Source organism: Gambusia affinis, linkage group LG08, assembly GCF_019740435.1.
Source record: "Gambusia affinis linkage group LG08, SWU_Gaff_1.0, whole genome shotgun sequence".
NCBI classification, from domain to species: Eukaryota; Metazoa; Chordata; class Actinopteri; order Cyprinodontiformes; family Poeciliidae; genus Gambusia; species Gambusia affinis.
Genome location: NC_057875.1, coordinates 17,489,966 through 17,503,750, shown reverse-complemented (window position 1 = coordinate 17,503,750; position 13,785 = coordinate 17,489,966). Strand labels below are relative to the sequence as shown.

Sequence of the window (13,785 nt, the reverse complement as noted above, 5' to 3'; positions counted from 1 at the left end):
AACCTGGCTTTGATTCAACTCCAGGGAATAATTACCTCTTGTCAACGAGAGCAATTCCTCCATTTACACACCATTGTGATTTGAGCGAACTAGACAGACATATTAGATTTATAAATAAGCTGTGGCACTGAAATAGATTCCCTTGATTGGTCCTGATTGTGGAACTTCTAATGTAATTACATGGGAAGTTCTTTAATTAGATGCAAAATGATGTGACATTTGAATATAGTAGGTGTCAAAGAAACACAATGTCATTATGAAACTCTGTTGTGTTTTACTATCCAAATATTTTAAGAGAATCACATTTTATGTATGTTTGTATGGGTGTATGGGTGTATGCGCGTATGCATGTATGTATCTAAAACTACTAAAATGATTTTATTTAACTTCAGCAATAAATCATCTAATACCTACAGATTAAGCCAAAATGGAAAACCTGTGGATGAAAAACCAAGTGTGACCATAATGCAAAAACACAATTTCATTAACAGGAGTGGGCAAAAAAGCCTCCAAAATGATGTGAATCTTATAAAGTTGTACAGAAAATGACAAGCCACTAAATTAGTGGGTGTACTTATTTTTTTTTTTTTTTTTTTTTTACCATTTGGTTTACCATCTGGTAAAGAAGAAACTAATTTTTTCTGTCCCAACATTTAAAATCCTACAATGAAGAGTGTTTACTTTTATTTACCTGTGCCGTGTTTAGAAATAATTTTAAAGTTGAACACAAACAGACAAATCCTCCATTACGTTTTGAGCAACAAAATGCAAGTGAATGGAGCCAAATGAAGGCCAAAAACAAAGTCCTCGGACAGAAAAACACATAAAACTGGCCTCAAGGCCAAATGACACATCAGGAACAGACATGGAAGGGCACTTGGACAGAGGCACCCACCCATTCTCAGGGTGGTGACTGATGACGAGATGGAAAGGGGTCAGCAGACGACCTCACACATAACACACAGAAGCAGAGGAAGATGAAATAGATGTAAGCCCAAACCCCGGCCAGTAAGAAGCAGAAGCTTATCAATTTTTCACTCTGCCTCTCACTTAGATGCCGAGAGAAAAATAAATCCCTGCGGGGTTTTCTTATCAAGGTTGAAACAATCTCCAAATTAAAAAAAAAAAAAAAGTACATGTCAACAATACTTCAACAATACAAATATCCAAAGAAACAGATCTTTGGTACAAATAATAACCTGATTGTGATTAACCTTGGAAGAGTTTTTAAGTGTCTGGTTCTAAAGACCTACAAATAATTTAAAGGCAAAATAAGTAGAAAAAACAGGAAAGCTTTTCAGGACAAAACCCCAGCCAGACCTATGATGTAAAAGCCTTGCAGAAACAGGCAGGACTCCTGGAAAAAGCAAAGCACTTTTATGAATTTCATTTTCCAGTTAGAAAATAATCTTCTTCTTCTGTGTTCCTGAGGCTGAGTAAGCGGACAAACATGAAAAACAAATCACAGAATGAAAGTCGCTTCTTTTTCTAAAACTGAGAGCAGCAAATGGAAACTGAAGTGGGTGAAGAACAAAATCTGACTTTGGTTTGCATAACTTGGTTACAAAAACACAGATAATTGTGACAGTACAGCTGATGATGATGATGGTGATTATGATGATGACAGCCAAGCTGCTAAATTGACTCAGAACTTCAGCCTCTGTCACTTCCTGTTCTTTGCTGTGAAATGAATATTGGACTCAGATTTTTATCTTTTTTGCCTCAAACAAAATATTTTTAAAAAAGGAAAATGAACTTGTCATTGTCTGCTGCTTATCACTTATTTCCAGATGGAACTGCGTTAACTTTGGGGGAATTTTATCTCATCTCACATGTTAGATGGCTTAACAGCACTATGCAGTAACCTGGCCACATAACGCAATAACATAAAGAACGCATTTACTTTCAGGCTTTTTTCACATCTCTTTATGTGAGGTAAAAACTGACATTGCACAGTAAGCATGCAGATTCACTGCTGTCCCAGGATAGATAGATTCAAAAGGTGTGCATTTTCCTCTTGTTTTACACTTTACATATTATAGAGAGTCATTGGTCAGCAAATATTAATTAACATGCTTAACCTTTATTGCATCACATTACATCTGGACAGAACCAAGATCGGCATGCACACAGATGGCGAGAAGGCAAAAAGCTAAGAAAACTTGCATGCCTTTGTGTTTCCAGCCAGAGTCAATTAAAGCAGACACACCAGTACATAGAAACAAAGGGTGCACACGTACAGATGAGCTTTCAGCTCTCGTTTGTACATCAAAGTGCTTCTCACTGGAGGCAGCCTGGAAATAATTAACCTTCCTGAAACACACCGGCAACCATTCACAGCCCCCACAAGATTCCAAAAATACAAAGTGTGGCTAATTGGGATTATAGATGTGATGTATCCAAAACAGTTTCCGACAACCCGGGTGATTTGCAGCAGGGGGTGGGGTACCCCATCCATGCATAATGCATTTAATGTTCAAACTGGAGAAATATTTACAATCTGCTAATGAAAACGCTCTCATACACACATATTCCAGAAATAGCCGATATGCTTTGGAGAGCAGCAGTGAAGGGAGTAGTCTGTTACTTTGATTACAGTGTTTGGCTGTTTATGGGTAAAAGGAGAAGCAGCAGATACTTAACCTCGTTTATATTGGCTTCTTTGTCAAAATCACAAATAACATGAGCCAAAAATCATAAATAGAAATTATACAATCAGCCTTGTTTTGATTAGTGGGCATGTGACTCTGTGTTTCTGCCTGGCAACAGAGCGAGGAGAGGCAGCGCTGCCAGAGGAGATGTTAACCATGACAGGAGGCATCATTATACACACTGTCTGCAGTAAACTACGGCCCCTCAGGTAAAAACACAGTCAAAAAAAAGCAATGCTGCTCAAAATATTGTAATGATGTGTACATATTTACCATCATATCCTGAAAATATTTGTAACTGCAAAAATGCTATAATTGGTCTCCAATCCAAGGCCTTTTAAGTCAAAAATATAATCAGAATATAAATGAGCGTGGTTTAATTCTTTAGATGCAAATGCAAAGCTTATTCTTTTTTTTTCTCTTCTTGTTGCTTTAAAGATCTCCAGCAGAGCATAATCAGAGCGACACAGAGGACTACAGAACAGAGAGCAGCCAAGCAGAGCGATGCAAAATGAGCTGCTGCTGCTTTAATGTGAAGAACATCTGCTGGGAGGATGCAGCACCCACACACACACACACACACACACGCACACACACACACACACACACACACACGCACACACACACACACACACACACACACTATCCCAGCAGCATGGACCACATGTAAGATCTTTGTCCTTCTATCCGTGCATGACTGAATCATTCCCTTAGCTGTGATCACCTGAACTCTTCCGACAGAGAGTGAAATATAACCAATGAAGAGAAGGTGCCTTGTGATGCAAGATGGTGACGCAAAAAAGGACAGCTGCCTAAACATGAGCAGCTGGCATGAATTAAAGCTACAATATGAAGATTTTCTTCTTGAGCTTTCAAGGTTGTGCTCCAACTGTTTCGACCTTATCTTCTTAAAGTGTCTGTCAATATTCAACAAAGAAACTCAAGGCAAAAGTTAATGGATGTTTTTCTTTTCTTTTCTTTTCTTTTCTTTTCTTTTCTTTTCTTTTCTTTTCTTTTCTTTTCTTTTCTTTTCTTTTCTGTGATCTTCCAAATTAATAGAAACTTTAGTTTGACTTTCATTTCAAATAGGATTGATGTCACAAGGATTTTTCCACAATAAATCGCAGATCACAAAATCTATTTGTATTCTCATCTTTGTTTCTTTTTTTCTTTTTTTTCATACTTCTGTTCATTCTTTGGAGTCTGCAAAACAGCAGTATGTGAGAAGGGTTACTAAATATCTGATCAGTCCCTCATCCAGCAGCGGGATAACTAAAGCCAAAAAATGGAGTAAATTGCAATATTCTATTATATTATTAAATGTTATTCCCTTTTAGAAAAAAAGTCATGGTAAAATTCATTTGGCACATTTACCATCAATTTGCTGTGATCGATGGGAGATGCCTGCAAGCTCTCTCTGAAAAAAAGAAACCAGCCTGCAGGGATGTAGAGACACACCAGCTTAAAAAAACAGTGAGAAAATTAAAAATATCTAAAATATTACCATAGCAACATGGAAAATAAAAATAATAATTTTTCCTCAGACAACAGACTCCTTCCTGCTTGTTTTTACTATGTGGTGTGCTTAAAACCTATTTGCCTCACATGTTTGATGACAGTACAAAGCATTAAAATATGCAACAAAGTTGAAAGTACTTGAACAATAAATCCACACAAAACTCCAATAATCTAAGAAATAGCTTGACAGATCCACCAGATCCATAAAAATATATATATATATTCCAACACACCCAGCAGGTGCTAAAGAGTGCACCTGCTGTGGTTTAGTGGATTTGATTATATTTATTGCATTCTTAGCTTCAGTTTAATTTACTAATTCAATTTAGTCACTATAATTCTATTTAGCTTCTTTTTACTCATTTCACATAAAACAAAACGTCAGAAAATACTTTCTTCAAAGCTGTTTTTTTACGCCGTTGTAACATTTTTAAAGTGATGATTTCAGAAATGTTTCCTATGAGGGTCCGTCTCCCTTAGCAACATATAAAATAGATGCATGCTCTTCACTTTGGCAGGCTAGATACTGGCCAACTGGAATCCCTGGAACTACTGGAATTTCATGGGCTGCCTCACCCTTCACGCCAACTGGTATACTGGGTGGGGAGATTCACCCACAGCTGTTTCAGGACATTTTGGAAAGGACAAAAAGCAGGATTGTCTGGCCCCAACAGCATTTCTTTCATCTTATAGATAGCGTCAGTGTTACTGTATACTATTGTAGTAGGAATAACCTCAACGTTTCTGATTAAAGCAAGAGGAATTCAATCATGTTTAGGTTTTTGTGTTAATACTGTGATACTGTGGTAATCTTACTCAGTTTTGTGACACTAACATTGATCGACATCCTTTTGGATTAGATGAAATTTAAAGATATGCAGGAAAACTTAATTTCCTTACTTGTCTTAGTTTTCAGAGTGGTCCTAGTCATTAGGGATCAAATCAATTTAAGATAGCATATACTTGAGGAAAAGAAATCTGAAACATGATATCAGATTGGTTTCTTGATGGATTGTCGTATTTTATTGGTGGATGTTGAAATATTTTACTCCATTAACAAAACTACATAGCAGACTGAGACTAAATTGCATTACATCCTAAACTTCATCATGAGTGATGCACAGATAGAGAATTAATGCCAAGATATTTTGCACCTGTTGATTTAAAGGGTTTGCTACCACAGTTAATACTGAGTATAAATTTTTTAACCTGACAGATTTTTATAAATTTTTTTTTTTTTTTTTAAATGCCCGTTCTTTGCTTCAGTCCTGTTGTCCAACACAGAAGTAATGATGTTATCAGCTCTAGTTGCATCTGACAAGTCAAAATGCTGCAATCAAATTGAGTTTGCTTCACATTTCGCTGCAGGGTCCATGTGACACCCCATGCAGTGTCAGTGTCAAGAATTGTTATTGTTAACATTTACTCCACCAAATGATCCTTTTTACCTTTTTGCCTATTATAATAATAGTATAAATAACTACTTTATAAAGTCTCCTTAAAAAAAATGTCACATCTGTTAGCTTAAGACTAATATCCTCTATTATTTAAAATCTACACCGGATGAAGAACGTGCATTTTTACAGAGAAAATGTTGAGCAATCCATTAAACACTGATGGCATACAGTAAAACGGAGAATAAAAGGAATATCTCTATATTTGTCAAACAGCATAATGCAATCTAAAGTCTCATAACTGCTCAAATTGTTGCACATAAATCAGTACCTCCGCTATTATCCTGGACTTCCAAAAGCTTTTAGCTAACGTGCAGCAACACCATACTTTATTTTCCAGTGTTTGGTCACATTTTCTTTATAATACATCTTATGCTTTGACACAAACTAGATTGAGCAGAAGTGAAATGGGGCTCTGCAAATCTTTTGGATTGAATCTCGGAAATGTTATTTACTTGAGTGCCGAAGAGGACACAGCGGACCGCGCGCCTCCATTCACTCAATTTGTCAGGATTCCTATACTGGGGAACAGCCCTTAAAAGTGTGTGTGTGCGTACACATGTGTGAGTGTGTGTGAGCCTGAATCATTATGAAGCGAAATGAATGGCATCAAACACAGCAGGTTGCAGCAGACCAAGTCCCCTCATCCGTCAACCATCATCAGTGTTTCCAAAAAAGAAATCGCAGTTGACAGATTGTGGACATGTCCAACACGAGCCTGGCGCTTTAAGTGTAGTTTGAAGCTTGCAGAGTTCTAGATATTTATGAATAAAATCTTCTAAGTCTGGCACAAAGATACAGAAACTCCTAGAGTGCACAATGTTGCTAAGGGAAAAAACAACAACAACCAAAATGGCCCCTTACAGACGTATTTTGTTTATGGTTTGTTTTTGTTTTTTTGTTTGTCACTCCTTAGTGATCAGATGATTGCATCTTAAAAAGACACCTTATCAAAGAAGAAATGTTTTTTAAATTCTGAATGTTTATTAATGTTTTTTTTTTTTTTTAACTATTAGTCTTAATAAACCTTTTTAAATACTGACACTTTGTGAAAACGTCTCCCTTGTTATGTCAAGAATTAACTTTGATCAAGCAGCTTTTTTGGACATGAGATCAACTTTACTCAGGTCTGATTAATTGGCAGACCTGAAGAATCTAGAAATCCTTTATGAACAAAAACGGCCTGACAGCATACGCTGAGAGATATGAAAACAGACATGTCAACACACTGATCTTAAGAAAATAAATCACGACCAGATAATAAATAAACTATGCAAGCCTGTTTCTGCCACTCTGCTAAAAAAAAAAATAAAATAAATGATCGTCTGGTATTAGTATTTTTAGTATTTTATAGTATTTTTTTTTTTTTTTTTTTTTTTAGCAGAGTGGCGGAAATGGGCTTCCATAATAAACTAATAAATTAATTGACATTTACTAGTTTAAAAGTATTTCTATTTAGCAGAAAGAAAATCTAAATGAAGATGTTGGAGTGGCCTACACAAAGCCTGAACATGGGATGCTGTAGTATGACCATAAAACAGCTATTCACAGTTAAACTCCCTCTAATGTGGTGGAATTGACTCATCTGCAAAGAAGGATTGGTAAAAAAAAAAAAATTCCCCTCCACAGCTGGTGCCACCAGTAGTTACGTTTGGAAAACTATTACTTTTTCCAAACGGGTCAGGCTGGTTTAAATAGCTTGATGCAGATTCTCTAAATTACCCTGTTGTGTATATGTGGTAAAATGCTGACTACTCATGACTACTTCCCACAACTCTCCATCATAAAGAGTTAAAATATCCCCTTAATCTTTCTCCAACTTTAAGCAACCTCATATTTAGCATATGCCACTGTTGCACAGTGGGAAATAGCCTTAGCCAAGTTCACTACCAAAAGATCTGAGTGATTATGTAAATGCAAAGCAGCAGAATGGATGAAAGACAGTTGCATTTTAGTGTAATTATATTAAGCTAACGGGTTAAAATGAAATCTAACCTTAAAACATTTTTAAGAGCGTGACCTGGAGCTGCACAAAAACATAATCTGCTCTTGTTCATGCTCTACTTCTCTAGCACTTTTCATAAAACTCTGCTAGTTTTGCATAATCTTGCATACAGAACAACCAACAAAGAAATCCACCTTTCATTGGCAGAGGGAGAAAGTTTTTTTTCTCTCTCTGCAGCACAATGGACACCCGAACTTTTAATCGGATTGTGAGGCTCTCAGAGCTCTGATCTTCGGCCAAATTATCCTCTATGAGAAACCACAGGAGACTTAGAGGAGCCAAGCTGCGCTGTACATAATCAGTGATATTGATCATTTTAATTGATTACCGTAGGATAAATCATCATCGGCATCAGGATTTATTACTGACTGTGCAGCAGTGCTGTCCTGCTTCTTAAGATTGGCTGTGCTGAATAAAATCATGTAAAACCTCAAAACATACAATTACATGCCGACCACAATCAACATTATAGAAACAGCAACATCCTGCCTGATTTCCATGAATTTTTTTTTCATCTTCTCTGAAAACAAACAAATATATATGTGTATATATATATATATATATATATATATATATATATATATATATATATATATATATATATATTTTTTTTTTTTTTTTTTAAACCGACAAGATAAACAAGTTTAAAATTCTTGTTTTAAACTTGTAGATAAAACGATCTAAGTCCAAATGAATTTATGTTCTCTCTCAGCTCGTCTCTCTTCAGAGACAGCTGTACAGATTGTCTTCACTATATGAAAGTATTTGTAAAGCAAACTTCCTAAATACAATGATTCCTTGGTTTTTTTTATGTCAAAAACTAAAACCATCCAAAAGATACATTTTGCTGAAGTTACGCCTCTTAAATGTGCGTATGATCTAAATCTAATAATAAAGATCTCAGGCCCTTTCATCCCTTCCATCCAAAATGGTCAGACACTGACCATTTTTGAGGTCAGTATCTGACCTCAAAAATGTGCTCATGGGAGAATGGTCAAAAACGAAAAAAAGGAATAGGACAGCCACACAAGACCTCATGGAAAATCATTCTAGAAGAGTTGAAGTTGCTATTGCTGCAAAAAAAAACAAACATGGAATATCATAATAAAGCCTTTGGATTAAGAACAGCCTCTCTCTTGACTCCATATGCATGTAGAGAAAGCTAAGTAGATGTTTTAAGTGTATGTTTCCACAGTAATATTTGTCTTTCTTGTACGCAGTGGAAAAGTGTGGTCGCCTTCTTTCAGCCAGATGACCAGCAGTGTGTGGCAACAGGTGGTGGAGGAGAAACTCCATTACTGTATGCGCCATCCAACTGGAAAGAACTCCAGTCACTAAAATGACAGCTTGAGATACTTTGATACCAATTTTTAACAAAATAGGAGCCCATGTAGGCATTCAGACACAACAGTGACAATAACATCTTCCGCAGGATGCATGTTTGGCAGCGGGATGCAGATTCATTCATAAATACACCACAGTTCAGCACACACTCTGCTTCATCTCCTATCGCTGATTATTAGGCACCGTTCTTCAACTTGGAGCTTAGATGTTTGGGCCATTTTTCAAATCGAGGACTCTCGGTAAGAAAAGTATAAGCTGCAGATCTGTTCCCATGGTGACAACACATCTCCACTAATAAGGAACAGAAAAACGTGTTACAGCTCTGTGATTACACTCTGTGTCAGGGATATAATGACTTCAAACTGACACTGATGGCCACAGAGATGTGTTAAAACATTAGACTCATTTAAAAAAAAAAAAAGTCAATTAGTTCCACTCTTTTATAACTGTTTGGACGTTTATGATAGAGAGGCAAAGAAGCACACTATTGGAAAATGCTCTGTTTTTATTTTAGTTGCAGCTACCAACTGAGGAGATCTAGAACCAACAAAGAAAACACCTACACACATACTGCATGTGGCTGCAAACGCAAATAAATGACACAAACAAGAACAGAAAACAAGCCCCCTGAGCATCCTACCCGACTATAAATGGAAATGTAAAAAAGAAAGATATAAGACTGAAATTTCTAAAGGTGTGGGAAAAAAAGCAAACAAAAATAACTGAATGACTGAGTAAGCAAGTGAAAGTTGACTCTTCTCAATGGATTTATGGAAACACTCGCTTGTAAATGGAGCAGTGCTTTTTAAGAGAAAATGATTTAGAGTGTGAGTGGGTGATTTGCTTCTTCTTCAGGGGCCAAGCAAAAAAAATAAAAAAATACTGACGTTTTCCAAACACTGTGATAAACTTCTCCTCATACAGTCAATAAGGTATAAATACACAAAGCTGCTAACCTGTCACATATTTTATATACTTAAACATGCATTTAAATCCTTTGTCATATTTTGATCTATTCGCATTTGTAATTTTCAAATAGTACTTTTGTAGGATTTAAGAGATAAAGTAGTACCCAGCTGCCGTCCATCCAGCGCATGTTTGGACCTCTGATTGCTTGTGGTATTTCCAAGCAATCAGGGGTCAGTTATTCTGCTGTTGGACAGGTCATTCGTACAGTTAGTACAGCCGCCCATCACCCCAAGTTTAGCTACCTAGCCACTAAAAAAAGCAACAAGTGCAGTAGATCCAACACAAACTCTACAAACCTCAGGAAGCATGACAAATATTAAAGTCAATGACAACCAATTAGAAAAAAATCACACAGCATGTTTGGAATGGCTAAAATCTAGAAAGTTGCTTCTCTCTGAAAAGCTTTAAAAAATATTTAGGTTTGCAAAGTCTCTTCTGAAAGAATCACAACACTGGAACATAGAAAGGGAACTCAGCAAACATGTCGCAGCTGATTTTAAGCATGGTGGTGGAAGGATGATGATCTGGGCTTATTTTCCAGCTACATAACAGAGTATCTTGGGCACTGAAGAATCAGATGTGAGGCCATCTGATAGCCACAAAATGCCAGAGCCATTATTACTAAAAGTGGGTTTGATTGTTATTAAAACCTGAGGTATTCTTAATGTTTTCCTCACAGATCTCCAATATTTGTTTTCGGTTTATGCAACAGTGACAAACTGACAGATGTTGTTTAAGTCATTTTAAAGGGTCTGTATAGTAAATTAAATTTTTTTTTTTTGGGGGGGGGGGCGGGGGGGATTAGAAAACCGTTTTCCTCACACAGTTTGCAAGGTCGGTCTGAACCAGCTGTTGGGTAAAGCAGCTGGTTAATTTAAATCCGCAATAGTTCATTACATCTCTCGACTATGAAATGTGTTTTGTATGTTAATAAAATTTGCAAAAGTCTTTTTTTGTTTTTTGGGGGGGTTTTTTTGTTTTTTGTTTTTTTCTCCAGATGCAAAGATGTTGGACTCTGTGGGTGAAGGTATGCGGTTCTCAGCGCTCTCTGCTCCGGATGCCTGCTTTGGAGACCTCTGTGAGGCCCTCAATGATTTAACAAACATTGAGGTAATGTAACCCATATTATGAATAATATGGATTACATTTGAGCAGAGTAAACACAACATAGTAGATTTTGTGCAACGCTTAAACAGCTTCAAAAGCATCCGAGTAAAGTCACCCAACACTGCACAGACAGAAGAGATGTTCTAGAGACATTCCACTTCACCTGATCTCTATAAATAAACAATCGGGGTTGAGTGGGAATCCGATGCAGATGTATGATAGTGGTTTATTTTATTTTTATCGAAATGAAGAAGTAACCTTTGATCAAGTAAAGGCAGAAAAGACTTACCTTCTGCGGCCAAAGAGCTCTGCATCATTAGAACCAGGAGCGCCCCGATGATGATCCCGCTCGGAGTCCTGGACCACCTCCAGCTCTTCGGCGTACAGACGGCCACCATCCCCGCGTCCCGAATCCATCCCGTCGGCTTCACCGCCGTTTCATCCCCGCGGGCGCCTCTGCGAAGGAGCGCATGTTTGGAAGCCATTGATCAACCAATTAATCCCGAATGGAAATCATCTAACGGCGCTGCTGTGGTGAAAGGCATCCGATCAAGCTGCCCCCGGTTCGGACAAGCAGGGCTCCGCTCTCCATGAGCCCCCCGGAGGCTGTATGGGTCGACCAGGAGGACGGTCTGGTTTTAGCTTTCTCTCCCTGTTCGCGTCTCAGACCGCGGAGGTCTGTGCGTTGAAGCGCTGATGAGGTCTGAAGTCCCTACTGCGACCGCAAGGCGCTCTTCATCCCACTGCTGCTGGAAGCGTCAATGCACAGCTACAAGGCCGGAAGCCAGCAATTAATTATTTCAAAATAAAACTATGTCATCAGCAGGGCATTTAAGGAACGCTTCACCCAACCCAAGAAGAATGTAAGGAGTTTCACTGTATGGCTTTCAAATATGGGGTCGGATTTTCAAAGTTGAAATGTAAAAAAAAACTCTAACAGATTTTTTTTTTTTTTTTTTTTTAAGTATTAGTGAAATAACTTTGCAACTACTTGAAGGTTATTTTCCTGTATTGAAACAGTATTCTTAAACCTATGCACCCAGGACCTTTTAGCCAGGAAGTGGCAGTGGGTAGCACTAGAGAAGTTTGTATTTAGATCTGGGTTAGAGCATTTCACTGGGTGGGCTGCATAGCGGAACAGTGTTGGCAGCACTCCGTATTGGTCTGCATGGAGTTCACATGTTCTCCTCACGCATGAGTGGGTTCTCTCCAGCTTCCTCTCATAGTCCAAAAATATGACTGCTAACTGGTCTCTTAAAATTATCCTTATGAGTATAGATATTTGTCCTTTGCGTTTCTGTGTTCCTATGTGATGGATGGTAATCTGTCCAGGGTCTACTCTGACTCTCGAGATAGGCTGTTTTCTTAGTCTGGCTTCTGTCTATTTTTTTTTAATCCCTTTTTTTTAATCAAATGTTAAGTACATTCAATCCCTGGTTGGTTTCTCTTTCAGTTTTTATTTTTGGTCATTATACCCATTTCTCCTGTGGTTAGTTGCTTATTTAACATTTTACAGTTGCTGAATTTTAATATTTGCATATTGTTCATATCTTTCTCCATATTTAAAATAGCCTTTCCACAGTTACTGCTATTCAAAAAGTTTAATAATTATTTCTTTCCTTGGATCAGTCTGTTTGTATACCTACCCCTTTGTTTTAACGTCTCACACTTTGTTTTATAATTGATTGAATGAAAGTGCCTGATAAATACATTCAGATTGAGCTGGACACTATAAAAAGGTTTATAAATGAAGAGAAGGGGCATACAGTGGAGACAGACCTCCACTATACATGTCTGGAAACAAAACAGTTTTCACCACAGCTATTTGCTTAAAAAAATAAAAATAAAAATAAAAATAAAAAAGATAATTACTGTTTACATAATTATTTGGCATTTAACCAAATACGTTTTAATCTAATTTGCAATTATGTAATAAGATTTTATTTTTTTGTGGAAAAAGAGAATGTTTTGATTTGCCATATATTTTGAAGGTCATTTCCGGCGGAACGTTAGCTTGTGACCAACTTAACGCAGCTTTAGGAAGATTGCAAATAGTCTGCCTGTTTGGTGTAATAAAATTAAATAAATTAACTCACGTGTGGTGTTTGTTTTGTTGATATGTTGAGGCTGCTCCAACATTTCGACATCAGAAGTAAGACTAGGTTGCGAGGAATCGCAGCATCGAAAGTATCTTTTCCATTGGGAGTTGGCGCCCCCTGGTGGCGGCTGATGGCAAAACCAAAGTCAGCCGATCGAAGGCTACCATGAAATGAATACAATGCATGACACGCTAACATTTTTTCTCAAACTTTGTTCCTGTACTGTCCAAAACATTTTTCCCATATGATTGCCAGTTTTATCTGATAAAAAAAGTCATCAAAATTAACATATGTAACAATACCTGTAAACATATATGTAAACTTCAAAAAGAAAAGTCCAAGCTGAAATATCAGACCCAGAAAATGGTTGCAGCCATTGCTACAAATCCGTATCACACCATTTTGATTTCTAAATATATTTTAGGGGGGGCTCAAGCATTTTTTGCTGTTAAACACCTTTTGTTAAGGATTATTTTTCACAAAATTCAGAAATAAAGCATGTTTATTTAGTAAATTTGGTGATTATGTGACAAAAACCTTTTTGCCAAGCCCGTCTGCTTTTAAGACTAAGCTTAAAGCTTTCCCTTTTACTAAGGCCCAAAATTAAGAGAGGTTCAAGTTTGACGCCATCTCTAATG

General features: G+C 37.2%; 1 protein-coding gene across 2 annotated transcripts in view; it reads right to left on the bottom strand.

Moving 5' to 3' along the window:
* The window catches only part of kiaa1549la (KIAA1549-like a), an 88,472-nt gene extending 76,654 nt beyond the window's left edge, over positions 1–11,818 (bottom strand). For both annotated transcript variants that reach the window (XM_044125163.1, XM_044125164.1), the window contains exon 1: positions 11,338–11,818. In XM_044125163.1, coding sequence (XP_043981098.1) covers positions 11,338–11,533 — 196 coding nt within the window. In that variant the 5' untranslated portion in view covers positions 11,534–11,818. The remainder of the gene's footprint in view (positions 1–11,337) is intronic.
* Positions 11,819–13,785: the final 1,967 nt, after the last annotated feature.